At 36.5% G+C, this 27,927-nt stretch overlaps 1 protein-coding gene across 5 annotated transcripts in view; it reads right to left on the reverse strand.

Annotated features, from left to right (window-relative positions):
* Nucleotides 1-626: 626 nt before the first annotated feature.
* LOC121670415 (neurabin-1-like) overlaps nt 627-27,927 on the reverse strand; it is a 42,551-nt gene continuing 15,250 nt past the window's right edge. For 3 of the 5 annotated variants that reach the window (XM_042040569.1, XM_042040568.1, XM_042040567.1), the window contains exons 5-19: nt 27,471-27,575; nt 27,171-27,291; nt 26,600-26,746; nt 24,804-24,857; nt 22,769-22,998; nt 21,024-21,120; nt 20,756-20,945; nt 19,829-19,980; nt 18,725-19,058; nt 16,299-16,383; nt 15,150-15,221; nt 14,462-14,657; nt 9,172-9,288; nt 3,384-3,572; nt 627-2,032 (exon numbers count right to left, since the gene is read on the reverse strand). In XM_042040569.1, coding sequence (XP_041896503.1) covers nt 1,865-2,032; nt 3,384-3,572; nt 9,172-9,288; nt 14,462-14,657; nt 15,150-15,221; nt 16,299-16,383; nt 18,725-19,058; nt 19,829-19,980; nt 20,756-20,945; nt 21,024-21,120; nt 22,769-22,998; nt 24,804-24,857; nt 26,600-26,746; nt 27,171-27,291; nt 27,471-27,575 — 2,257 coding nt within the window. In that variant the 3' untranslated portion in view covers nt 627-1,864. Of the gene's footprint in view, nt 2,033-3,383; nt 3,573-9,171; nt 9,289-14,461; nt 14,658-15,149; nt 15,222-16,298; nt 16,384-18,724; nt 19,059-19,828; nt 19,981-20,755; nt 20,946-21,023; nt 21,121-22,768; nt 22,999-24,803; nt 24,858-26,599; nt 26,747-27,170; nt 27,292-27,470; nt 27,576-27,927 lie in introns of those variants that run through there. The other 2 variants (XM_042040570.1, XM_042040571.1) reach the window with 2 other exon arrangements.

The following is a 27,927-nucleotide window of genomic DNA, read 5'->3' on the forward strand; positions in this document are numbered from 1 at the left end:
AGCCAGCCTTCTTGTTCAACATCTGACAGATGTTAAATGCTATGGGCTGTAACAATCAATGTTCTCATGCTCAGGTGCCAGGGGAGTTTATCATCCCTGCTATGGCCCCTCCTCACCTACAACAGCTCTGCACACAAGGAAACCTCTGAAACCATTATTTCCACTAGTCTGCTTCATGAGAAAACTCTTCACAGGGTCCAGGAGTAGGCTTAAAGGGAAAAGGTTATATGGGGCTCTATCAATATACTGTGTTCTAGCTGTGAAAGCACTCAACTTTATTGACTGAATTAATTAAAGGGTGGTTTTATGTGGGTGATCTTGAGCATTTGATGATTCCATACTTGTAATTCCTTTCTCTTTCATCAGCAGGGCAGCATTCATCTTTGGTTCAAGGTCTGTAAGTTCGGCACACAACTCAAAGCTACTGCAAACAAAGTACATAAGTTAAATCTTGACCAAAGAATGCATAAAACTGAAATATAACCTCTTAAAAAAAGTAGTTATTACCAATATTTTCAAACTTTATTTTGGAAATGCCTAGTGTGCAGAAGCATTTCCACACAGTCCTTCTGCTGAAATTCTTAAGACATTTATACAAAAAAATAATAAATGTGAAACACCAACAGTGAAGTTCATTCATTTAATTAAAATGAGACAGTCCATAGATTTAAAGGAGAACTTGGTCCACATAAACAAACTATGTACGTTTTGTTCTAGTCCATTCTAGGGTGGAACTGATATTTAATCTAGTCTATGCTTCTGGAATAATCTAATTTAAGGAAGTGCTCTTGTAGTGTCTCTAGAAAATAGTATGTAAATATACGAAACACCAAGTCATGTTCTAAGCTATTTCAAGAATCAAATCCTCCTTTAAAGAGAAATAATCTGTAGTCTACAACTGAACGTTTAAATACAAGGCAGAAACCCAGTGCGTCAGTGATAATTTTTCCTACAATTCTTCCCTCGGTATTTTAGGTTTGAAAAACAGTATTGTTTAAAATTAGAAAATATATAAATTTGGTCCGCAAAAAATCTTGTAGCATGTAGAAAAGAGAAATACATGTATTGCAAATGGATCTTATTCATAGCATAAATCTATAAAACTATGTATCATTTAGGAAAAATAGGTTAAAAAGGATCTTATTTATAGGCTTAAACCTTGTCCCAACACCATACCGGTAGTGTACAGAAAACCTAATATGCTTAGGATGTGTAGTTTGTGAAAACTACTTAGTATTTCTTGTCATTTTCTCAGTAAATTGCAACACATAGAATTCAAAAACAATGTGCTACTAAAGAGAACTTTAAATGAAGTCCCAGAAGTACAAGAATTAAAACAAAATAATCCATAAATTTGAAATACATGCTTTCTTTTTAAATTAATTTGACATTACCATTTTCTTAAACTTAATTTTTACTATACATCTTTAGTGGCAACAGATAAACAGACTGTCACAGACTGAATTTGTTGGCAGGATTTTTCTATTGTCCCTCTATCAGAATCGACTCTATCAAATGCTAGTTGACTAATACTGGAATGATTTTTAATACAGCATTCTACTTTTCACAAACATCAATTTCAATGAAAAGGGCATATGACACCTTAGAAGCAGAAAGGTTACTTAAGGCAGAAAGTGAAATTATTTTCTATTAGTACAGGCAGAGTCAACTAGACATAAAAATACTGAAAGTATTATTTCATTTTATTGGGCTGTAATGGGGAGGGACCACAATTTAAAAGTAGAAAACCACCTACCACGTTGAACTGTTGCACTTTCCCTCCTCCCTCAATTGTACAATTATATACAAATCTGCTGAACTTCCTCAAGATTAGGCAAGTCTGCACTAAAACAGAATGGTCATTTTAGCAGCTTGATTCAAGAGTGGCCACCACTCTGCCAGTCTTGCGAACTTCCTTCTCCTTCTTTTGAACCTTTTCCTTTTGCTTTTCCAGTTTTTCCTGTGTTTTTCTAATATCCTTAATTTTTTTCTTTATTGTTGATCGGTCATTTTGACTGGAAACTCCCAAAGCCTTTAGAGGGGGAAAACAAAACAAAATCTCATCAGTAATTTTTTCCAACAGCACTGTCAACAGTGCTTGTGCATTAGCAATGCAAGAAAGTGTTATTCACTTTTCTGCAAGATAGTCTGCTTATTTGAAAAATAAGGACTTAGGGCCTCAAAAGGATTGTAAATAATCATCTGGGTAACAACGTAGGTAAGGAAACCACGGCCAACTCTTCAGTTGTGAAATAACAGTTTCGTGTTGCATTTTACAAACATGTAAACCCCTGTGCATTTCCAGAAAATAAAAGTAGTAGTCTCCAGATATTTTTCTAGCTCTTTTTATACACGAGGAGTTTTTATTCAGTAACTACTCCTTAATTTTAAGGATTTTAAAATGTATAATTAAGAAGTGAGTCAGGAAGTGGACAGTACACTTCAACTTGCGATCGGCAGGTGGCAGTGCCCGATTCCAAGTGCCTGATTGTGCTCACACTGTCTCACCCTCAACAGCATCAGGTGCACATTGAGCTTTAGGCATCAACATTCAAGGTTCCACAACTGGAGACAGTCACTTGTATTTCCTCTGCGCCCATGATATTTTATAAAACACAGGACATTTAGTGTTGCAATTCAGGTATATTTTGGAGACTGAAGTTAGACACCTTTTCCCCACCTAAACCCCTCAAATTCTACTACTGATCATTAATAATAATTTGCCTTATGCCAGAATAGACCAATGAACCTCTTGCCTGTCCAAAATGCAGTGTGATAATCTAACAAGCAAAGAAAACTGCAGGAATTTACCAGCACTATAAGGAATACATATACAGCGCAGCCTTCCAAATATAAAATGGCAAGAAAAGGCTCAAAAGATTCAGAATACCTATTTTCAGCAGGAGTAAAAGCCTGAAACATTTAAAAGGTCACCAGATAGGATTTTAGCCTTTCCATTTGAAGAAGAAATCTGGAAGAAACAGACTTCTAAAACTGGATCCTGCAATTCTATTTGAATTGGCCAGAACTTGCTTTGTTTGATACGACCTTCTGTTGAGATTAGGTGACAGATGTATCAAGACCCCTTGGATAATTATGCTTACTTTCATTTCCTCAAGATACAAACAAGGAAGCAATATTTGTTATTTTTATGTCTATAAACAGCCTGTCTTTAATTCTACAATCAATTACTAATTACTATCTAACTATACAGTCTCCAAGTATTTCAAAAGCAAGAAACTCAAAATAAATAAATAAAAAGAACAAATAACTATCCCTTAAAAGCCACAAAACCAGGAAACTGGACTTTGTAGGTTAAAAATACGTCTGAATCAGCAGTGAAACCTGTACAGTTACAAATCTGTCCCAGGATATTCACATACCTTTAACTTCTCACTGTCGAGCTGCATTAACTGCTGTCCATCTACGTTCATAGCTGTGAACTCTGTAATATACTGCTCCATGTTCATTCCCATTAACCAGTGGCATACTTGCTGGGTGGTCCATTCAGAAATAGGTCTACTGTGCCATTGATTTTGCTTTCCTGTTGTTGTAAATTCATCATCCAATGCCTAACCAATTGAGAAAAGTCACAATCAGCAATATTTTACTTGACTGTATGTTGAATTCCAGTTGCCAGTTGAGTTTGATTAACAAAGTGCATTTTTAAACATGCTCTACTCCAAAAAGACTTAAGTTCTTGAAATCAGTTTGCCTAGTTTACTGTAAAGAAGAAGACACTACAACATTCAACAAAAACTAAGTCAGAAACAGAGAACATAAAAGGTAAATTGGACCTATCCAAACAATGAACATACTTCCTCAGTTAGTTGGTTAAGACAGCTCTATGTTAATGTTAGATGCTACCTTACACAGCATGAAGAATCATCAAGCACTTCAACCCCTATGACTGATTATCGTTGTGATGGAAATCCAGAATAAAAGCAATTCTAGTAGCCAGTAAATCTGCTGAGTGCTCTAGGTAGTTTTACTACATTTTGTACATTTGTAAAAGAGAGGACTGTTCATTCTTTCAACTAATGCTATTACATCAACACTTCAAGAGGTCTGCCCAAATAGAAGATGACCATTTCAGAAACATAGCAGCTTGTAGACTTCCACTGAAAATAGACTTTGCCAGCTCACAGAGCTTTTTTAAGTACCCTGCTTCAATTTCATTTTGCTTCTGAAGGGAAAAGGTGCTGCTGTTTGTCCTGAAGCCCAATTACTCTATCACAAAAGAAAAGCTACACAACAGAGCTCAATGTCTGTAGAGAAGAAATTCAAGTGTGGTATTTGAATCAGTAACATCAGTTAACTGAAGTTTTTCTATCCAGCATCACCTCTCACTAGCTCATGACTGAGTACAGAATGCATTAAACTTGCAGACTGCTCCACTGGCCACCTTCCACTACTCATCAAAGATATTTGCAAATAGAAAATATGCTCCCCTTTTCCAGCGAGCCTTACACTCATTTGTAAACAAAAAACATGGAAATAAGCATCTTTCTAGTCATGGATTTGAGACATGACCCTGTTAAGTTGCAGGTGAAAAACTACAACTGCCAGCCAAAGGAATTTCACAAAATCCAGCTTATTTGATGAAATATTTGGGAGAGTTGATTGATGTAACAAAATAATTGTGGTGATTGCAAGTCAAAGATAGTGAGATGTAGACCTGTCACATGATATGACCATACAACACACTGGATCTGAGCAAGCAATATGGAAGACATGTATGAGGGGAAACAAAATTTTCAAATTTCCAATGTAGTGAAGGACTACATGTAATTCAAAATGGTTTTGCTTTCCCTGGTCTGTGAAACAAGAGACAGTGGTTACATTAGGAGGCAATGCAGATAAATATGAACGAGTTTGTAGAGCTGAACAGTTTGTGCTGAGGTCCTAAAATACACACTACAAGCATTTCAAAGGATGTTCACTTCCAAATAGCTCTAGTCTGATCAGAAAGACTCAATGGCCACTAGCAGCGGAACGTAGCAGGACCACTGTTGGAGCACATCTGATTTGATTTCCAAGATAAATCAAAGTAAGGCAAGTGGGAACAATCAGAATATTTATTTCAAAAACGAACTCCTTATCCAAATTAAAATGCTTACGTAGATACAACAAGTGCAAACACATCTGCCTTTCTGATGTGCAAAAGAAAAATAGCAATTTGCATGAAGTAACAGGAAAGGGCTCTAGAAGAGGTTTGGCTTGTAGTGCTCTATACAGCATCTGTATCAAGACAACTGGAGCACCAAGTCTTCCATCCAAGCTATCAAGCTTGAGATGCTTTGTACAGAGATTAGTTGGATAAATTACCAAGGGAATTTTAAAATGCACATTTTATTTTTAATAATTTTAGATAAAAGAACTCCCCAACCTGATATCGCAATACAAAAAATATATTGGTAACTTTGTGTCATACTAGCAAGTGTTCATGAATAATACATAAAAAATGAGAACTACTTTGCATTTTAAGTTGGACCTGTATCTCAGCTGTGGTCTATCAGCCACAAGAAATACTAAAATATATGCTGATGCATACATATTTTTTAATATATCTATGTACTTCTATCATTTGGGGGCTGTGTGTATATCTATATATCCTCTTTACATGAAAAAAATGTGTAAAGTGTTTTATTCCAGTTGGAACTCACTCTAGATTTACTGAATCTGTCCAAGCCATGCAAAAACTTCACTTCTGTAATTACAGTCTAAGTACTTGAAGGAAAAAAAAAAAAAAAAAAAAAAAAAAAAGACTCAGAGTTTTTCATTTTGTCAAGAGAGTTGCGGTCCCTTGACAGAATCTTGGGGGCTCTCTGAACCAGTTTGCCCAAGCAGAACAGAGTAGAGCAGCTAACAGACTACACCAGGCTCTATGACTGGCAACTTAGGGTTTCAGCATCATCAGTTGCTACCAAACTCCTTCTACTTCATATTGGTAAAGACAGAACCCTAAAACCAGAGTTGTATCAAGACCCGAATCTGTATTAAAACACACAGACATCATCTCCTCAGAGATATTTAATACTGTATAATCTGAATTTTTGCTACTACACAAGGGAAAAGCACATCTCTATTTTTCAGAATACAGGAAAGTGAAAACTGTGGAAGGAGATGATGGAGAACGAACTTTTGAGTAAGGCCTATTGGTCATTAAATAATACCTCTACATAATTTTTTTCTCAAATGTCCATTCAGAGGCAGAAGGAACATGCCAAGCTGTTTGTACATCTAAGTTAAGAGTTCCCAAAACAGCCACTACATACACAAGAGATCAGCTGCAAATTCAGAAAGCAGAACTAAAGCTACTCCTAAGGTATGGAAGCATGAGAAAGCCATGTGCTCCAGCATAAAAACACATGTGATTCAGAAAGCAAGCAGAGGCTCTGGAGATAAAAATAGAGAGCCCAAGAAAATACCACACCATTTAACATATTAACAACATTAGAAGGATTACCCCGCTAGCTTGCTAACCATCTGTGAGTGAAGTGCTTCTGCTGTAACTAGCTGGCTGCTAACAACTGAACTCTCACCAGGCAGTCACGTCCCCAAACTGCTTGTGAGCACCTGCCCAGCAAATAGGCAGACTCCTCCATGCTGCCCCATCTAGATCTCTAAGAGGTGCTTCCATCTCCAGTTTCCTAACAATTCCAGGATTTATAAGGCAGCATGCAATAGCCCACTCCTCCGAAAGCAGGAGTTACACTGGCTAGCACAACCCCTGCTGCATACTTACGAGCCCATTCGGACAACAACCATCAGGCAGAAATTATACTCGTTAAGAGCTTAAGTTAATGATCCTGTTCAATGTCTTCAATAGTGATTTGAATGAGGGGGTTGAGCATACCCTCAGGAAATTAATATATGACACCAAGTTAGGCTGGAATGTCGATCTGTTGGAGGGTAGAAAAGCCCTGCAGAGGGACCTGGACAGGATGGATCAGTGAGCCAGACCAACAGCACAAGGTTCAACATAACCAAGTGCTGGATCCTGCACGTTGGCCACAATAGCCCCATGCAGGGCTACAGGCTGGGGGCAGAGTGGCTGGAAAGTGGCCCAGTGGGAAAGGACCTGGTGGTGCAGGTCAACAGCAGCTGAACACGAGCCAGTGTGTGCCCAGATAGCCAAGAAGGCCAGTGGCATCCTGGTCTGTATCAGGAATAGTGTGGCCAGCAGGGCCAGGACAATGACTGTCCCCCTGTACTCAGCACTGGTGAGGTCACCCCTTGAGTGCTGTGTCCAGTTGTGGGCCCCTCAGTTCAGGAGGGATGTTGAGGTGCTGGACTGTGTCCAGAGAAGGGCAAGGAAGCTGGTGAAGGGTGTGGAGCACAAGTCCTGTGAGGAGCAGCTGAGGGAGCTGGGGGTGTTTAGCCTGGAGAAGAGGAGGCTCGGGGGGACTTTATTGCTCTCTACAACTCCCTGGAAGGAGGGTGTAGCTGGGTGGTGGTCAGCCTCTTCTCACAGGTAACCAGTGACAAGAGGACATAATCTTCAGCTGACCAGGCAAGATTCGGGTTGGTCATCAGGAAGAATTTCTTCACAGAAAGGGTGATTAAACATTGGAATGGACTGCCCAGGGAGGTGGTGGAGTCACAATCCCTGGTTTAGCTGAAAACCAGGTGAGGTGTTTAGGGAAAGACTGAAGGTGGCACTCAGTACCATGGTCTAATTGACAAGGTGGTGTTGGGTCACAGATTGGATTGATGATCTCCAAGGTCTTTTCCAAGCACATTTATTCTGTGATTCAAAATACCCCAAACTGCTGTAAGATTGATTACTTATTTTTTCCTAGACCTAGATGACAAACTTAAAAAACCCCCCAAACCCAGAAATACGTATTTTTCTTCATGCGTACTGCTTTCCAAAAGAGAAAACAGTTCAGAGCTTATTCCTTGTTTTCCTCAGAGCAGACCCTTGGTACTCAATTTATTTACTGAAAAGGTACAAACAGCTTTCACTGCTCATGCAAAACTGGGACAATAAGCAACATATGAACTAGACAGAACCCTGGAATTAGACTGATCTATAACAAAAAGAGGCTTAAATCATCACTTTACACATGGACAATTAGTAATAGGTAGCTTTCATTTGAGTTTTAGAATCCAAAGTTTACTGAAAGTTTGTAATACTGATCAAAGAATAATATTCAAGTAGACGTCTTTAATTAAATATTACTATTTATACTGCTTGGAAGTTTTAGAAACACATATTCCATTCTTGAACCATTCAAAAAACTGCAGGGAGTACTTGCAAAGATAGATTATTAACTAGACTTCCTCTGGTTTTCATTAGATCTAAGACTGTTATCTCCAATAAAAATCTGCAAAAACTTAATTTATACTACAATCTGTAAACTAGTTATATGGTATTTGACACCTCAGATTTTACCGTTAGTGAATTTACAACACTGTTTGTGACTACTCTGACTTTTACATATTACTGGGATATTTTAGGATTTTCACCAAAGACTGACTTAAAACAGCTAATAAAAATCCCGTCACATTCACAAACCACCAGTCTGCCCTCTAATTCAAATTACATCATAAAACTATGTTCAGTTTTTAATGAGTTTTCCTAAACGAAAGGATTTAATTTATAAAGATGTCCATCGGTCAAACACCAAATGAGACAGTATTTCAGAATGCTACCGAAGTGGGGACTTTAGGTTTCAGCTGTAGCCAAAGGAATTAGTTCTCCAGGGGAATGAACACACTTTCAGGTATCTAATTTCTACCTATATATCAGAACCACCATATTCCGACTTTTTTTCCTTTCCTTTTTCTTTTTTTATTGAGACAAAATTTTGTCGTAAAACAAACCTGCACAGACATGAAGGCAAGGTCAAAAATGTTGCAGTTTTCGTTCATCCAGGAAATTGCTTTACATTAGTGGAACCATTATATTTGAAATTAAAAACTGCAATCTGATCAGAGAGTTCATTCTGATTTTTATGATATAACTAGGATCAGAACACACAGGCTGATGTGTCATTCACTAGTGCATGTCCTTAGTTTATTAACAGCTTCTTTACAGTGCTCTTCAACATTCAAATATGGAACAGCCATCTAGTTTCACATCACAGACATCTGTTTCTATTAAACATGCTGTAGTGTGAACAACAACATCAACAACACACATATACACACTTTGAAACTCACCTCATTTGAAGAGAAGGTTAAAGTGTGTGAACGACCTGACAGATTTGGTTCTGTCACTAACCCTGAAAGTTCACAACTTGGCTTGCTATGGTATGTATCATCTATGACAATTCTACTCTGCAAACAAGTGGAAATAATGTTTTATTAACTCACTTCTTGGAAAAGCAGGTCATTAGGTGACATTCTAGTAATTTTGATTTTTGGTTTAAAAAAAATAGTATGACTCAGTTACCTTTAGAACACACATGAAATGTACTAACTGCATCAAGCATCTGACTTGTTTTTGTTGAACTTCTGAATTCAGAAACACAGTAACAAAATTAAAGCAATATCCCCAATAAGAGCAACTTGTGCAGAGAATCGGTCATAACCTGAAACGGTGTTAAAATACACAAGGAAATGCATCAGTTACTTTTTCAGCAGGCATACCACACTACCGGAGAAGCAATTTAAAAGGCATTTCTTGGACTTATTCATGATGAATTTGTATTGAACTGAAATCTCCACAAACACTATGAACGTGTTTCAGAAGGTGGTGTTCTGTTGGCAAGATAAAAATCAGTCCTAATTGTTTATGGTCATTAAGATTTCCATGGCACAGAAGCACCCCCACAGTTTCACAGCTGTGAAAACGAGAATTAGCTTTAGACTTCTCAGCTGCCCACTGTTAAACCACTGCAGTCAACAGTAAAATAAGTAGTTTAAATAAGTTCATTCATGGAAAATACAAAGCTTGCCCAAGGACAAGCTCTCCCAAACCTTTAAATTTTGATTTAAGATACTGTATTGTATTGCAATTCATTTAACACCTTCAATTAGGGAGGTAAAACACTGGCACAGGTTGCCCAGAGAGATGGTGGACACCCCATCCCTGGAAACATTCAGGGTCTCAGTTTGAACATAGCTCTGAGCAACGTGATCTAGTCGAAGATTAATTTTCTTAGAAAAGTAACAAAGTAAAATTCAGGTTAGAAACATGACTAATATACTATTCACATGACTATCATATTGCAAGAATGTAAAATCTTCACATTACTTCTGTTTACATTCAGTTATTACACCTAGTCTGTGTTTCAAGAAAGCTTTTGGATCTGTATGCCTGGCTTAGCATCTAAAAGCAGCAGGACCCAGGCTGAATCTTATCCAGCAGCCAGTACCTGTACAACCTCATGTAGGTTGTACCTGAGCAGCCTCGGACTCAAACTGAAGACTGAAAAAACCTGATGTGAAAACTTCACAGCAGGTTTGGTAAAAAACCCTCCTAAAGAATATAAATATATGTTTTTTCCAGAACATTTTCTAATTTGATTCCCTTCATTTCCAACTCAGATTGTGACCTTGAAAATATTTTTCTTTAGTGAGTGAAAAATAATTCTGCCAAAAACATGCCTCCTACTTTTGCCATTTTAAAATTTTTTTCTCAGCACTACTCTTTGCTGCCTACAAACAGTAAGCAATTATTTATCAGTATTTTCTCTAATGTTCTCTAAGTCTCTAATCAACTAATTACACTTTGTAAGGATGCCATACCACATCCCTATGTGCATAAACACCCTGAGATCCTAAATTAAACAGATCTTAAAGATATTTTTCTTCAGTAAGATACGCTTCTGTAAGAGAACTACATTTTTGCAGTTATCTTCATTTAGCACTTCTGTATTTGTGTTCTGATTTCAATTTAACCTGAACTCTCAGTTTTCTGGATTCTGTTTGATTTTTTAAGTGCACTCCCTTATACTCTAAATTACTGATACACATTTTCAGCCTTAAAAACACTACACCAAAGCTCAAGAAAAAAGACATCACCACTACAACTCAACAAACAGAAAACCCCCAAACCACAACCTGAGTTTTCCTGCTGCCTCTGTGTAGTACCTTTCTTGACTGAAAAATGGTGTTCTATTTACCATGTAGATTTTATTAATTACATTAAATTTTAGGATCTTTTTCAGTCTTTTAGATGTAAAAATTATTACCAGAAACAACAGAATACTTTGTCTATCAACCTATTCTCAAATTAACTTCAACCCAAACTGAAAATCTATATAGGAGCTTTTCTTTTAGCTGCCCTCAGTTCACTCTTTCTACCTTTACAGAGAAAATCAAGAACAATTCAGACAAACAAAACAAAAGAGAAAGACAATAAAATTCAAGCAAAAATCTTAGAAAAAACATAGCCAAAAGTTAAGCATCTGAGCACCAGTTGTAATGTTTTCTCCTCCCCCTTGCTCCTATTCAGTTTATGGGAGTAACTTCCTTTTAAGCATTTAGAGCCAGTTGCAAAGATGATTTTTGACTCTTGACTAGCATAGAATTTGGATAGAAGAGGTTTTAGAGGTAAGCTTCCTATCATTTAAGGTAATAGAATATAGTTTATACCACACTGCTCTTCCTTGCATTGAAAATGAAACACTGCATACCAGATTACAGAAGCTAAATAGTATTCTGGAAAAACAATCAGTATAAACAGTATGTATGTGTGTGTATTGTATCAGGAAATGGGACAGATTTATGTCAAGTGACTAATTTAAGAACTGTCTGCAAGCACACAGGATTTTAGTTCCTGTGTTTCTCGTTTTCACAAGGATCCAAAAGTTTGACTCACTACTTTGTCAAACTTTAAACTTAAAGCTAACTTCAGAATCATTTTAAGAAAACAAAAACCTTCTAAATGCAGTAACTTTAAGAGGCGAATTTTGCAACAGAAACCAGGTAATAAAGAACAGAATTATATTCCTTACATCGTCAATGCTAAAACACAACTATAGAAATTATACACAATGCAAAAGACTCAGTTCCACAGAGATTTTTTTACATGACAAAGTTCTTATTTTAGGGTTTCTGCTTTCACCTCCTCTTTAAGAACTGCTGTCACATGATCATAAGAACTGCTGTCACATGATACTACAGACATAAAATGAATGAATGCTATTGCTATACTTATTATATATTGCTTTATTTATAAATTTTGAGTTAATATCAACAAAAAGGAGTATTCTTTCCTTGAATTCTGGGAAGATGACTTTGTCCCTTGCTTTTAAATTGTTTTAGTAACAAGACTCACTGCTGTGGTCAAGCACATTTCTTCGTCAGTTTTAATGTCATTTCATAGCAAAACAAGCCAAAGCCTTGTTACTGTGCAAACGTAATTATCAACTCTAAGTTCAGATGAGCAACAATTAGCCATTCATTTGAAGGAGCAGCCACTGTCACATTACTGTCTTTACAAAAGACCCCAAACACTGCTAAGTGAAAACAGCCTGACTTTGGAGAGGAAAACTATGATTTTATGATTAATGAATGTATGAGAATCTATTCTTCAATGGGATCAGCTTTCTACCATTTTACAAAGCAGGAATAGAGCTGGAGACTTGCATAAATCTTGCTGGTTTGCAACTGGCACTAAGGAAAAGAGCAGCAAGCAGCAATTACATACTGGACCATGAGAAGGAAACAAAAAAACCCCAAACCAGTAGGCAAGAAACCAGCTGGAAGGCTGAAGTGGTAATCAACTTGGGTAAGTATAGACCAGTAAGAAGAAAAGACTGACTATTACTTCAGGACAATGTGCAAAGGAAGAGAGCATTCAATCTGGTAAGAGCTGTAACTTTTTGATTGCCAAAAAGTAGGTGTATATGGTAGGTATATGAAAACATTAACAGCTGCCTAGGAACATTGTGGGTGCTTATAGCAGAAATGCAGCAGTGGGACTTTTACTATGCTCACAAAAATTATTCAAATCAGATAGAAGGGAGCAAAGAAGAGGGGACCAATGGGTTCTTCTGAATCAATGACTTTGAAAGACAAATGCACTGAATGCTTATCTACACAGAAAACACCTTGATAGCTTTACTACAGCCTATTAAGAGACCAACTACAGCCTCTTAAGAGGCCAACCTATGAAGAGACCAACCATGCACTCCTATTTAATAAAAAAATTGTATTGAAGTATATGCATACACCTTTCAAATCCTTGGGTTATTTACAGAAACATCTTTTGACCACTGCATGCTTCAACAGAAGCAACCAATGCAGGAGCTGTAAATACACTAGACTGATGCACACTGGGCAGTATTTTGTAAAGCTCTGTTCTACTTCAGAGATTAAAAAGTTCCTACTCTTATTAAGTTCCTGTGTTAAAATAAGGATTGTACGGTTCTAAAACTAACTTTCTGTGATTTTTAAAAACTACGTATGCAGACAATTTACTATCACAGGGACCGTAGATTTACACTAGGGAAACAAAGTATTTAAAAAAAAGGTATTACAATAGCATTTCAGTGCAATCACCATCTGAAAACATGGAAAGCAGACTTGTTGTCTGCAATCTCTGCAAAAGATCAGTGAGTTAATGGACTACAACCTGGCCAGTTTCTCTTCCAGATATACAAATCATTTCTCTCTAACAACACAGAAGAAAAGCAAAACAGGGCATCCCAAAGTGAAGAAACAGTGTGAAACTCAAGAATAAACCCAGCTATGACCTTACTCAAGTAACTCTAATTTTCAGTTTGACAAAATCCAAAGAAAATGAGAATGAAATTGTAAAAACGTAGTAAAATTGCTAGGAACAGTCTTACATTGAAAAAGCTTTTACCAAATACTCAGAGAGCACACACATTAAACCTTTTAGTTTCTAAAGCTGTTTGTTTCCAATAGTTTAAACCGTAAAGATTGTAACTATGGTTATAGACTGAACTGTGTAGCCTCAGTCTCAAGATCTGGTTAAAAGGCTTTAAATTATTAGATCAGTAGTTACTCAGAAGCCTGGAAGGAAGTGTTCTATAGATGTGTTTCTTGGCTTTTAATACTGTATTTGTAAATGAGAACTAGGATGTTATCTGCCTCCACCTGTCTGGTACTCCAACCCTACATTCCAGTATGGTAAGAACTGGCTGGCCAACTGTTTGGACAGTTGACCTCTATTTATGTACACTTCCTCCACAAACTAGTCTGGGAAACAGATCTGACTTTTAAAACTATGCTTTCCTGAAACCAGAATTAGTTTTAGCATTATCAGCCAGAAAAAAAGCATGCTCTGCGATTTTTCCTTAGATGCTACTTCACCTGAGTAGCCTCTACTGATGCTTCAACTGAAGAGGAGTGAACAGGAACACACACGCAATTCCTGCATGTAAACCTGTAATATCTCAAACTTCTGCAGCAAAGTTTGTAAGAGGTGATGTGGTCAAGGACTAAATCACTAGGCTTCCACATACTAACCACTGGTGTTTTTACTTTATCAAGATGCAACACTTAAATACTCAAAGCACAAATTAGTCATCTTTACCTTGGTTTTGTTCTTCTCTTGACCATGCTCACAACCATCCTGCCCACTCTGAGTAACATGCAGACTGCTGCTAGAAACCTGAGGCTCCTTGTGGCTGTCTCCAAACCAAGAGAAAGGCATGCAAGTAGGAACAGGGGAATCTGAATCTGATGCAGATAGATTGTTGCCAGAGTCATCCAAAAGTTCTCGGGAACCTCTGAGACAAACAGATTAAATCCTGTTTAAACAACAGTAGCAAAAAACCCCACCCCACCCCTCAAATACACAACCATCCCTTTAAAAACAAGAACAAACTCAAAACACGCCACTTATTTTTACTAGTTTCACAGCACAACTGACACTTGAAATGAAAACTGATACTTGCCTTTGAATATCCATGCAAAATAATGAGTTATTTAACAACACAAATTTAAGAACTTTTGCAGTATTTCACACTATTTAATAACTTCAAGTAATTGCTAACTTAATTTACTCAACATTCATCTTCCTAAGCAAAAGACAGTTTTAATGTCACCTCCTCTACACTCTTTCGTGAGATGGAATCTCATCTCTGCATCATTAAATCTTCACAGAATTTTGCCACAAGAATGTACTTTAAGAACAAACATTAATGACAGTTTTAAAGAAATTCTTGGGTTACAAATTTTAGGAATGCAGCATGTATTTATTACACTAACAAAAGAACTACCTGCTATCCAGAGAACCTCTTAGATTTTCTTTTTCTTGCTTCTTACCCTTGCCCCCAGATTTTCGCAATCCCCTGAAGTGAAAAAACAGAAATTTCATAAAGCATTACATTTACCCAGTGCAGTATTTTTGTAAAGCAGCGAGTTGGTTTTTATATTGACTTCAACAGTTACAAAAAGCCACACATATTATTATACAAAGCATGATTTTGGAGATTATGCATACAATTTAAAAAGTTCTGGCATTCATATTCCATTTAAAAACCGTGACAGTACCCTTTCAAAGGCCACAGATAACCAAAATAAATACAGAAAATGCCTAAAGAAGCCTAGCATATAGTGGATACAACCAAGAGGAAGACCACAGTGTTATTGCTACATTAATGCTCCTACACAATGCACAGCAACTTGAGCAAAGTCATTAACTGCATTATCAGTGTGCGAAATAAGTTGATTTTTATGTTACACATTATGATGCATTTCTTGCAGTACCAGTCTAAGTCTTTAATGTTAGCTGGCTTCAACAAGCTTTACCCCTGTCTCCAAAGGAGCAAGATTTACTGCAAATGTAGCAACTCTTCTCTTAAATCCCCAGAGTTCAGGTACCACACTGTATTTCCAGGTAATATGAAGCTCGCACTTCTGTTTTACCCCTGTTGACTATCTCACCTTCTAAATGAAATTAAAAGATGCATTCATCACTGCTGCCAGCCTCCAAGCAACAGCTCAGTAGGTAGCACCTATAACCAAACCCTATGTAATGCCACCTCTATTGTAGAAGGAATTAAGGCATGACAGGTGCCTATTTTATACTATAACCCTAGCAGGACAAAACATTGGAGTCTAGACACCAACAAGATTTTGACATAAAGTTATGCATGCATTTGCAATTTAAGTGAAGTGGTGTATTCATACAAAACCACCAGAAGAACCCTAAGAAATTCTTTGAGGGGGGAAAAAAGCATAGATAAATAAAATCAAAACGTGGTAGAAACACCAACACAACATTACAAATTCAAGATGATAAATACTCTGTCCATTGACGGTCCATTACTGGATTTCCTCAACACTGTTTTATTTAGAGAACATAATACTCTCTAAGAAACCACAGAACACCACTTATTTCCAAAGGAACACAAGTAAAATCTTACCCAAAATCTGGAAATCTCCTTTTGGACTTCCCTGATGGCATTCCTTCATTTGTTTCTACTGTCTTGTCTTCATTTTTCCTTTCTTCTGTTTTTCATAGTGGGGTGAAAAATAAAAATGTTGTTCTAAAAAGACCTGCAATTTTTAACTACTAATGATGATGCTTGTAAGTCAGATACTAAGACCAGGGTGGCAGTGTTAGAATTCACATTCCCACACACACATAATAACTGAAAATATTACAGCCATATCAGCCAAAGTTATTCTCTATGGCACCTTCCCATCACTCTGGCTGTACCAGGCCATTGAAAAATGGCAACACAACAGCTGCTGACAACTATTCAAAAATATTGCTTTTGATAAGCAGTAATTCTATACTGTCCAGGGAAAAGTAAAGTTTAACACAGTATTTTGGTCTAATTAATTACAAACAAAAGTTAGTTTATGATAGGTTTAGAAAAAAGTACCTCTTTCTTTCGCAAAATGTCAACTTCAAAATACACAACTACATAACCAGTATAAGATGCATGGAATAAATTAATTTTTTAAGCAACAGTTGAGCAAATATAGCATTTAATATTTATTACTCTTGAAGTTTTATAGATGCTCCTTTAGTAGTATTTTTGGTTCAGTAGCTAGTCCAGGCTAGCTGCTGCAAACGTGGGCTACATATGCAAGCTGCCAGCTCCAGAAGGTGCGCCTAACCTACACGATGGTCAGTACCTCGAGAGCAGACAGCTCCTGAGAAGCTGGGTTTATTGGAAATGGCATACAAACTGTGACTATTCTAAAGAAACAACTGGGACTCTGAATCTCCTCCAAGACTCTTATTTTCAAAACTGGAATACAACCTCTCAGGACCCAATTTTTTGCCAAAGGAAGCACGTTCAATACGAACTTTTCAATTATTATGCAAAATTAAGTGACAAGCACCACACAACCTCTTCTCAGTGGACTGTGACACACTACTCCAAGTCCTAAATGTACTTACTTTTAAATTCTGAGGCTACTAGATTTTTTAAAAATAACTGAAATACATTTTGTATTGCAAATCAGGTGCTTCCTAACTAAGCTACCTGTGAAGAGATACAGTTTGCTTTTTGGGAGACAAAGTAGATTTTAAGCTCTACCTTTGAAACAACTACTGACATGATATGTACAGACTCCTTCAAGGACCATAAAAACCCAAAATCCTGTTTAGTACACAAAACTGAGGTCAACTCCCCATCACTCCACCAGCAAATAACCATCATATATGTCAGGAAGGATTATCTCAAGGCTCACATACCCGAGAGTCAGGACAGTCAAGAGACTTTTTTTTTTTGCATATCTAATCACTATTTTCTGATCAACATTAGAACTTTAGCTAGTTAACCACTCTTTCTAAATATATAACATCCAATAAATTATAACTACAGATAAGTTGGTTATCTTTCCTGTCAACTTGAATACAAAACCAGAAGAATTACTTTTAATACTGACATTTGTTTCCATCTCCATTTCTAGAGTAGAATTTTAAGAAGAGGTACTTTCTTAAACACAGCACAGTAGGTTAAAATATAGACTGATACATGAATGGGTGAGAAGGTAATAGAAAGGATTAATTCAATAAAATAAAAGGTAGACATTTAAATACAGTTAGAAAGCAACAATCTAGCAGAAACAGCATTTAGTGTCATTTTGCTCACAAAGAGCAAGCTTTCAATACTAATCCTCATCTTTGGTGTACTGCATTAATTAGCAATTCCAGGGGCCAATTTAGGAAAAAAAAAAGTTGGCACTGCTTCTGCAATCACAAAAAAACTGTAGAAAAGAAAGCAAAATCATGTATGTATTTGGTACATATCTTAATAAGTGGGGTTTAAGACTATTTTTGTTTGAGACTTTATAGAAAAATACAAAATAAGGAGAGTATAAAACAAATCCTGTTTCAGGGTATTAAAAGAATGGTTTTGTATATGCTGTATAGCAAAGACAGCAAGTCATATGCCTTTATACATTTGTACTAGCTGATTATAGAAAATATCAAACATTTGAAAGATTATATTAGATCCCTTTTTCAATTATTCATAAGAAAAATGCCAACTATTCCTACCAAATAATGATTAATAGTGACTAGGCTGATGATAATACCTTTAACCTTCTTCTAGTGACAAATATCTTAAGAGGGCATGATGAAGCAGGCAGTAATTTCCACAATACTCAGAATCTGTATCTTGTTTAAACACTTGGATAATGTCTGGAACCACAAAGCCAACAATGAATTTTTCTGGAAACCATGAAATCCGTCAAGCTTACACTTCAATACATTGCCACTTACAAGGTTAGTGTTTCGCAAAAATGCATCAGGACCTTTACTGATTACATCTAAAATTTGTAAAACTTCAATCTCAAAGAATTAAAATAATAGTAAATCCTTGAGTCTTACCCTTGGCTTCTTTCCCTTTCCCTTTTGCTTCTCTTTGCTTAACATTCTTGAGATACCCTAGAGGAGAATTTGGAGTCATCTCTTCAGGAGGAGGTGAACAAGTGGTGGGTGTGCTATTTTCGTTGTTTGGTTTGTGTACTGGAGAAGAGTGCGTGGAAGCAGAAGGACTTGACTCTAGAGGACTTTCTGTGCTTTCTCTTTTCTCAGACTTTTCACTCTTTTGATCTGGGTCATCCAGGCGTAGGAGAGGTAATTTGTCACTTGTTTCTAAGGTCTTAGTCAGGTACATGGCGGAAGATTCTCTGTTGAGAACACTATCTTCTGAATCCTCATCCTTCAACAAATTTTAAAGTGATTTTATGATAAACATGATATATACTCATTTATTGTCTGTTCTTTTACTAGGGCAGAAATACGTGCTACGCAAATTCCATCAGTTCAAGAAATTTTTTGAACTGACACACTTGTGGATACAATCTAAATCACATGAAGTTGATTTTAAAGGCTGTTATCTACCTCTATCTTTCCGCACATCCCAAATAATATTTCTCTAGCCAAATCAGAAATGTTCTGGTACACTTTGGCCATTCCAATTCAATGCAGCCACTTTTCAGTCTACCTGAATTAGTTCAGTGTTCTCATTCTATGACAGGCTCTCTCATATATTGACTATCTATACCTCAATTCTTAAACTGTTTTCCAGAAACATGAGAACATTTCACTGGTATACTTCTTGTGAACTTAAATGATGACTTAGGGAATAATGAAGCATTTCAGAACTGTTTAGTTTTTGAAGAAATTTGGTAACTAACTTGTTCCAGATGAAGAAATAACAAGACAAATTAGTATATTTCATAATATCACTGTATCACAAATCTTTCAGGAAGCAGAAATAGCACAGAAGAAGCTTGCATAGTTCTTTGCTAACTTCAAGTTAACTGTGCTACAAAATGATATGAACCCAAAAAGGTTTTTTCACTTGATGCAGCATAAAAATACAGTGCTTTGGCAGAGGCTGAATGAAGCATGAACACTTACAATTGCAAATACAGATAAAACTCAACACACGTTCAGGAGCGCGTCACTATCTACCAGCGTCAGTACCTGTAGATTTGCAGTCTGTTGTCCACCCCCAAGAGATTCTTTCAGCTTTGATCGAGAAGGTGGCTGGCGTTTTACTTTCAAAGCAAGCTGAGCTTTTGCTTTGTGGGCACTGGTGTCTAATCTGGGAGTATCCCCAACAAAAGCATCAAAATCTGCAACAAATACACACCTGTTAAAAAAGTAAACACAAACCCCAGCAAAAACTGGTAGGCAAGTTCACCAACCCACTGTCCAGAAAAATATTCAGAATTTAAGTCAGACTTATTCTACCTGCTAACCACTACTATACGAAAATACTTTTTATATTATACTACACTATTTTACACATTGCACTAGCAATTTCTATTTAATTTGAAATATACTTTTACCCAACTTCTTTATTTAAAAAATAATAAAATCCAACAGAATGTAATTGTCTTAAGGCTTGAAACCTGAATTCTGTTCTGAAATAGATGAAAATTTGTACCCTGAATGTGCTTTCCTAGCTTCATTCTTTAGGATGGAAACTCTTTACAAAGTAAGAATTTACTACATATTTTAAAAATGTAATTCTCATTTGAACCTCCATCTGATATTTCATAATATTCTAGACATAAAATTACAAGACAAAAAAGTCATAGCAAGTTTGCTGTAAATTATAGCTTGAAATCAATGGGATTTTAGCTGACATATCTGTGTTTTAGTCCCACTATTAGTTTCACTAACAGAGAATCTGAAGAACAGTTAAAATAGTTGTCTCTCCATCTATCTCTTCTTTCCCACAACATTTAAGAAATACATTACAACAGTACTGAAAATTGACTCAGGTAGAACATTTACTCAGTCAGTATGAAACAGACAACACTTCTCTTAAGAACAAAAGAACCTCTACACGTATAACTCCTCCTAATTTTCCTTAAGTGCAAATAAAAAAATACTACAACTTACCAGAAACTAGCATATCTAAGGAATTTATTCTTTCTTTTATTGATTTGGTTTCTTTTTCATTGTCGTCTTTTATCTTTGACTGTTCATTAGATGGGCCTGGACTTTGACAGCCATCTTCCAATAAACTGCCACCTTCAAACACATAAGGCATTTTCTCATATGCTTTTAATTTATTTTCAAGCTCTGAAATCTGCAAGAATTAAAATTCAGGTGAGATACAACTCTCCAAGAATGCAGAAGTTTATTTCAAAATATAATACTGCTTTACTTTTTCCTGATAGATTTTCAGTTGTTCTGCATATTTCTGGTCTCTCTCTTCAAGTAACTTTGAATGATCTTCTTCTTTCTTCATAAATTCTATTTCTCTGGTGAAAGAAATAAATACACGTCTATGAAACAGTAATATACAGAAATGTAGAAAAATGTTAAATAGAAATATGCACAATTGCATTTATTAAAAAGCATTCCATTAGTGAATAGTGACAAAAATCAGCCTGTAAGGTATAACTGATTCATTAATCTTATAATGTCATAAAATGATGTATGTATTTGTATGCTTCTACCGTCTTCAAAAGAAAATACAGATGACTGTAATTTACTCTGGGCAGAAAAAGGATGTGTGGCAATGCTTTTTCTGCAAAATTACAACCATCTCTCATTTTAAAAGTGGCAGGTTGCACACACATTTAAGCCTGAAATACATGCATGATTCCAATCATTACATCTTACTTTCTTCCACAAAGATACATGCACACACAGTGTATTTTCCTTCCAAAAGCTATGGCAAAATTCTTTGTAGGAAAATAAATTGCATTTCAAGTTTCTACTTGGTTCATCCTACAGCAACTGCAATGGCTGAGTTTTACAAAAAAGAAACAATGACTACAAGAAGGAAACAAAAGCTGCTTTTGCCTGCACCATATGGAATAACATACAAAACCAGAAAATAAGCATAAAACATCTACAACAGATGCAAAAGCTTCAGGGACAATCAAATGAGTAATGGGAATTTGCTAAACAGTGAGGGAATGGAAACTAGCACGTTAGCAGTCATCTTCACGTACTTTTGAACTTCCATGCGGATAAGCTTGGGAGGAGAGGGGAAAGGAGACCTTTAAAAAGCTCACCAAACAGCACAAAAATGTACTGTGAAAAGTAACATTTCTGGACATGGACTAAAGAGCAAAAGATCATTAATAAATTGCCTTTAAAAGTAAGTAGCAAGCAGAGAAACTGGTAACAAGAGTATTATATGCTTACAGCAACTATCAAAAGCAACGGTTGTGCTCTGTATTATTGGGACACAACTACAAATATTTTCCAATTACCTCTTGTTTAGCTAAGAGGAAAGAACATAGAACAGTTAGACACTACCACATAACAACAGCACTGGAGTCCTACATAGGTGTATCTAATTAACAATATTACTTCTACAACAAACCCTTTAACAGATTGAAGATACTGTTTTCATGCTGCCATTTTAGCAGCTAGATACATATCCCCAAACTTTCAATTTTTCTCAGAATTCCTTTTACTCCTCCTCCAAGATATAACTCCTAACTCAGACTAAATTGCATGTATCTCATTGTTATTAAATATCCTTTGATGCCTACTCTATCTGGAACACTGAAGTCAGTCAAAGCTGAGGGTTTTTCACAAAGAGCAAAAAGCATCTCATGTCAAATTTCAAGTAGTCCTTCCAAAAAGTATAGATGCATTACAGCTTTTAAACTAAGTTGTTTTTAAGAAGCTGTTATTGAAATATTAAATGATTTTTCCTTAGCTATGAATCAAAAGCAGCAGGAAGACTTCTGGCAAACCTTTCCAGCAGCTGGTGATGTAAGGTAAGGACGAATTCAGCATTTATAGCCCACTGCTTCCCTAAACTCTAATAAATGAAAAGAAAGTGTGTTAAGCAAATCCTATTCTACCCTACGTGTTGTTGACAGCTTTCCCCAAGACGTACAAAACATAAAAGCAATAAATAGAGAGCTGATATTTTGGGATACTTACTTTTGCTGGTAATCTTTAAGCAATTTCTTGGCCTTGTTGTATTTCTTTTCAAGGGCATCACATTGTTCTTGAGTCTCTTTAAGACGCTCGTTTACTGTTTTGCATAAATTTTGTGCCTCTAACCAGTAGGTCTCTAACTTTTTAATTTTCTCTTTGCTTTCATCCAAGTTTTGCTGTAGTTGGGCTCGATTAAATTTCCACTCATTTTTTTCTGCTTCGACAACTTTTAACTGAAAAAAATTAATACTTAAGGAATTAATCTAAACTAAAAGATGAAATAAAAATTAGTTCTTGATACATATTTAAGTGGAGAATAGCTGATAATAATTACATACTTATCAGTACTATTAAAACCGGACACTTTAAAAGTAATCATATCAACTCTTCCAACCCTTGCTAATCAAGCAAGTTTAGAACTAAAACCCTGAAACCCAAGAGTCTTTTACTGCTTCCTCATTGGTATTGAGTCTTTCTAGAGAGATAAAATGATCAAGATCTTTATTACCACCTCATATTGTTTAAGATCTCAGCATATCCTAACATCCCTGGAGAGGCCTATTATGAATACCTTCAAAGGCAACTGGAGATAAAGAGTCTTAACCTGTATAAGATTAACTTCCTTGTCCTACTACTTTGCTACCAATAGCTTTTTGAATGAAGATAACATGACCAGTTGATCTTCCCTGGTAACTTTACATGACATTGGTCTTCCTAATAAATGACAGCATGTGCAGGGTTTCCTTCTCTTGAGCTAATGTACAAAACCACCAAATATTCCCTCAGTAAAGGAAAGGGATGCCACCTCTTCAGCTTGACAGCAGCCACATTATACACAGCAATGTTAACATGGAAAGCTCTCGAGGCCTTGGAGGAGTGAACAGGCAAGCTACAGCTTAGTTTGTCCAGGCCTTCTTCTCTGGGGACACCATTTACACTGAGGAAATCACTGCTTTTGAAGCCAGTTAAGAACACCTGCCAATGGAACAAGGATGTTGAAAGGACCAAGAATTTCTTGTATTAAAAATGGGGTTGTAAGGTGTACTAATACCAACATTTTTAATAGCTTTTTTGAAATTCAGGTGGGCCAAATGTCAAGAATACTACAAAGAGGAGGAGCACTGTCAGAAAACAAAAAGGGAACTGTCTCAAGTAGCTTCATCTGCTTTGCCTTTCTACTCTCGGAGTTCTCAACAACTGCACAGTGCATGAAATACCCCAACGGATACTGCCACTGAAAATTATTGCAAACTGAAGCACTATGCCCTCCTCACCTGCTACCTGTTCCCAGCAACGTACTGCAGCCTGTCCTAGGATACGCATTTCTGAGCAAGGTAACACAGAAAAGCAACAGCATAAAAGCTGCTCACTCACAGTATTTTCAGAAAAAGGCCATGTACAAATCTGCATCAGTGGAAAAAGCAGCAAAAAAGAACAAGAATCCCTTTCTCAGAATAAGCAGAGGCATTGAACCAATCTTCGTCAAAAAAAAAAAAAAAGCTGGAAAAAACTCTTTGCCCAGACCAGATCAGGAATTTGTGGAGGGAAAGAGGGGAAACAGGGTAACAGAAAAAACTTTCTGGTAACAGAAAGACAGCCACAGTCCATTGTCTGGCCAAATCTATTCTCAAATAAGACAAGTTCTATCCACTGATAATGTTCTTGTATTTGTTTACAAGCTGTTTAATACAGTCCTCCACTATGTTCAGTTGCTCTAAGCAGTAATACTGAAGCATTCCTTTTAAAGTGGAGACTTGCGGGATGGGATTTTTTTGTTGTTTTATGTGACTTTTGGGGTTTTTTTGTTTGGTTGTTTTTTTTTTCCTTCTCTTTTTAATTTGAGCATAGCTCTTCTGCTTACAAATGTCTGTCTAGCATAACATAGAGTAGATCGTGCCTGAGGCATAAACGGATTGCTGCTTTCTGCATTCAGCCTACTCCTGGTAAAATGAGTGGCCATAAAAACAAAAAAAAATTTCCCCAAAACAAACCACCCAACAAAAACCCCTACCAATAACAATATTTGTTGAAAACTTACTTTCTCCTTCAGTTGATTCACTTCAGCTATTGTTACTGCATGTTTTAACTGTAGCTGGAACAGATGAAAAAAATTGTATGAGCACACACAGAATTACATTTGAAAATCCTAGTTTTAAGTATTTGCCCATGATTCCCTTTTTCCTCAAACCATTGTTAGAGTGGCATAAAGTCAATGTAATTATTCATCAGTTACAGGAGAAGTAATCAGGCATTTTAATTAAAAAAAAAATTTTAAAATTACTCAAACCTCAAAAAAGTTTCACAGTACATAACCACCTGTAGTTAAAAACCTCCCATTGTTGTCTATACATAAAGAAAATGGAGAAGATTACATCAACATTTCAATGTGCCAGGGGAATGAAAAGGCAGCAATGCACTTATGAAGAAAACTGGTACACAGAATAAAATAAAAACCTTAACAGTACTAAATATTTTTACAATCAGCACTTGAAAATAAATGTGCTGGCTTTGTTTTAAGATTAAGCCATGTATTTTTACACCACAAATCTTCGTAGGATTATTAGAAATCAAAAAGACTACACTTAAGCCAAATGTAAAGATTTTTTTAGCAAGTATTAATTGTTCCTTTTATCTCACTTTCCATCTGTAATCTGGGGGGATTTTTTTTTGGTCAAGGCACAGTGCACCAAACACAAATTAAAACTGGTGAATTCATGACTGTTCATTTAGATTATGTTAGTAACAGCACAGTAATGATTCCACACGAGAATATAACTGTATCCCCAGTAAATATACCACTTAAGAAGCTTTAGCCTGCTGCTATGCTTCCAAACCTAGAAAAACTGTAAATGTTCTCTAGAGATCAGCAGCCTGCAATTTCTACTTCCTCAATGACATCGTCAATGTTATCAAGAGAACAAACTTAGGAGATCTGCAAAATACCAATCCTTCACAAAATAAGTTGATGTAGCAACAAATAGCATCTGACAAAACAGTTTCTTTGCAGAATATTTTTCTCCTCCCAGAGTGAAAATTACAGGCACTTAAATCTACCAGAGAAGCCTGGACCCCTAAATGATAAAGGCTGTATGTACCATTTAAGTCCCTGACTAAATCCCACAGTCCTGAATAAAACAAATATGCTCCTTTATACAAACCCTGGGAAAAGAGAACCTGACTATTTCCAATTATGTTGTGATTCATAGTCTGGAATGCCCTATTGGGTTTACAAATCTATTCCTTCCAAACAACACACCACAAAAATACCCTCCAAGCCAAAAATATGCCTATCTACAGAATCAAGTGCTTTTATGTACGCAGATTTCTCAGAAGACTGCAGGGACGAAACCAAGAAATTAGGTATGTATTTCTTGTCTTCCTGGAGAACATCTCACAACACCACTCAAGACCATTCAAAACAGGTGTATTTGCATGTCCCATCCCCTACCCCCCACCATGCTCTCTGCAGCTAAAGCCATTCTACTGGGCAGCAAACACACACAAAGGCCAGTGGGCCACAGAAGAACTAAGAGAAGCATCCTATCTTTCTAATGCAGTACTCAGACATAACAAGGACAGAGTTGGGGCTGGGTTCTATGGCCTGTTTCCAAGGCCTTTTAAAATTTAATTTAAATCAAAAGACCATTTAATATAAATATGCATAGGGAAACTGGATATAAAAAATTATAGAAGACCTACATTTCAATGGACATTTACCAGAGATATTTATTGGTGATGCTGGGAAAAAACAAACCCAAAATGAGAGGGAACATGAAGTAGGTTCAGATGTCCCCCAGCGCATCACAAAGAATATTTAAGAAACTGCTACAACACCTCTTTAAATTTAAGAAGAGACTGTGCTGAATCCATATCCAGTAGTAAACCAATATCTTCATTTTCAGGAAGATCAAAAACTTCTACAGATTTTCCATGTAAATGTGACTCATATGTATCCTCCTCCTCCTCATCATAGTCATCATCCTGCCAAATGAGAAAACCATGACATTCTGTAACACACACACATACTTTTGCATTATGGTAGTAGCAATAACCAAAGCCTGCAATCAAGGAATCCAAACAGCCACAAAACTTTTCTCAACTAGTTACTACTCCTTTTTAATTTCATATACCTATGGTAAGTGTTAAAGATGACCTGCAAACACCTTCATCAAACTTCCACAAAAGAGAGCTAAGAAAGACTTGCACAAAACTATCACATACAGCTGACAGTTAAAAAGTATATTTTGGATTAGTGATAAAGCGATCATCATGTGCCTTGATGACAATAATGTATGAGGTATGTATTTTCCTGTTTTTAACAAGTTTCCTGTGTTACACTCCTTTTGCTTCAGTTTGATTAAACCCCCCCATTTATTCCATTAGCACAGCATGTACGATGTTTTACCTGCTCTGTATCATCATGAACATAGTGCTGCTCGTACAGACATCTCTCTTGCTCTAAGGTCTCACTAATGAGACGGGCTACTTCACTCTCAGCCCCCGGCTTCTCTCTCCCAATCAGAAACCTACAGGAAAAAAACCAAATTATCTTGCAGCAAAAAATCTTAACACATGCTTAAGAAATGAGTTTGCTACACTGCTGCCTTCTACAACATCTTTGCAGAATTTTCATACTATGGTTTTGTCATCTCCATGAATGAAAAATGACAAAAAGAAACTCTTATTTCACAGAAAACATACGTACCTCACTGTGCCTTTGGTGTTCTTTAGTACAGTGGCTGCAAAGAACTGAGTAACTCCCACTAGACTTATGCCATCAACCTCAACAATCTGATCATTTACTTGAATGCTGCAAAATAAAAAAATACTTAGCTATCAGTTAAACAATAGTATTTTGGCTTGAAGTATTTTTGACATGACAAACATCACTTAAAACTCACTAGTATTTATAATGATGAATTCTGAGTCCATTGAAATTCATTGCTTAAAAACAGTCTCCTCTGCTACTATGCAAATCACCAATTAAAATTTACACAGCATTTGACTTGATATTTTTTATACAATTTACACAGTGATTGGTGTTCTGGGGTGTCTACACAGTGATAGGTGTTCTGGGGTGTCAACATGATTTTGTGGTACTTCTACGCATGGGCTCATTTTGAATGTTTCTCCTATGTGCTGTCAGCAGATCTACACTTACT

Source organism: Corvus kubaryi, unplaced genomic scaffold (genome assembly GCF_017639235.1).
Source record: "Corvus kubaryi isolate FWS band 111438036 unplaced genomic scaffold, C.kubaryi_AGA036_p1.0 37396, whole genome shotgun sequence".
NCBI lineage: Eukaryota > Metazoa > Chordata > Aves > Passeriformes > Corvidae > Corvus > Corvus kubaryi.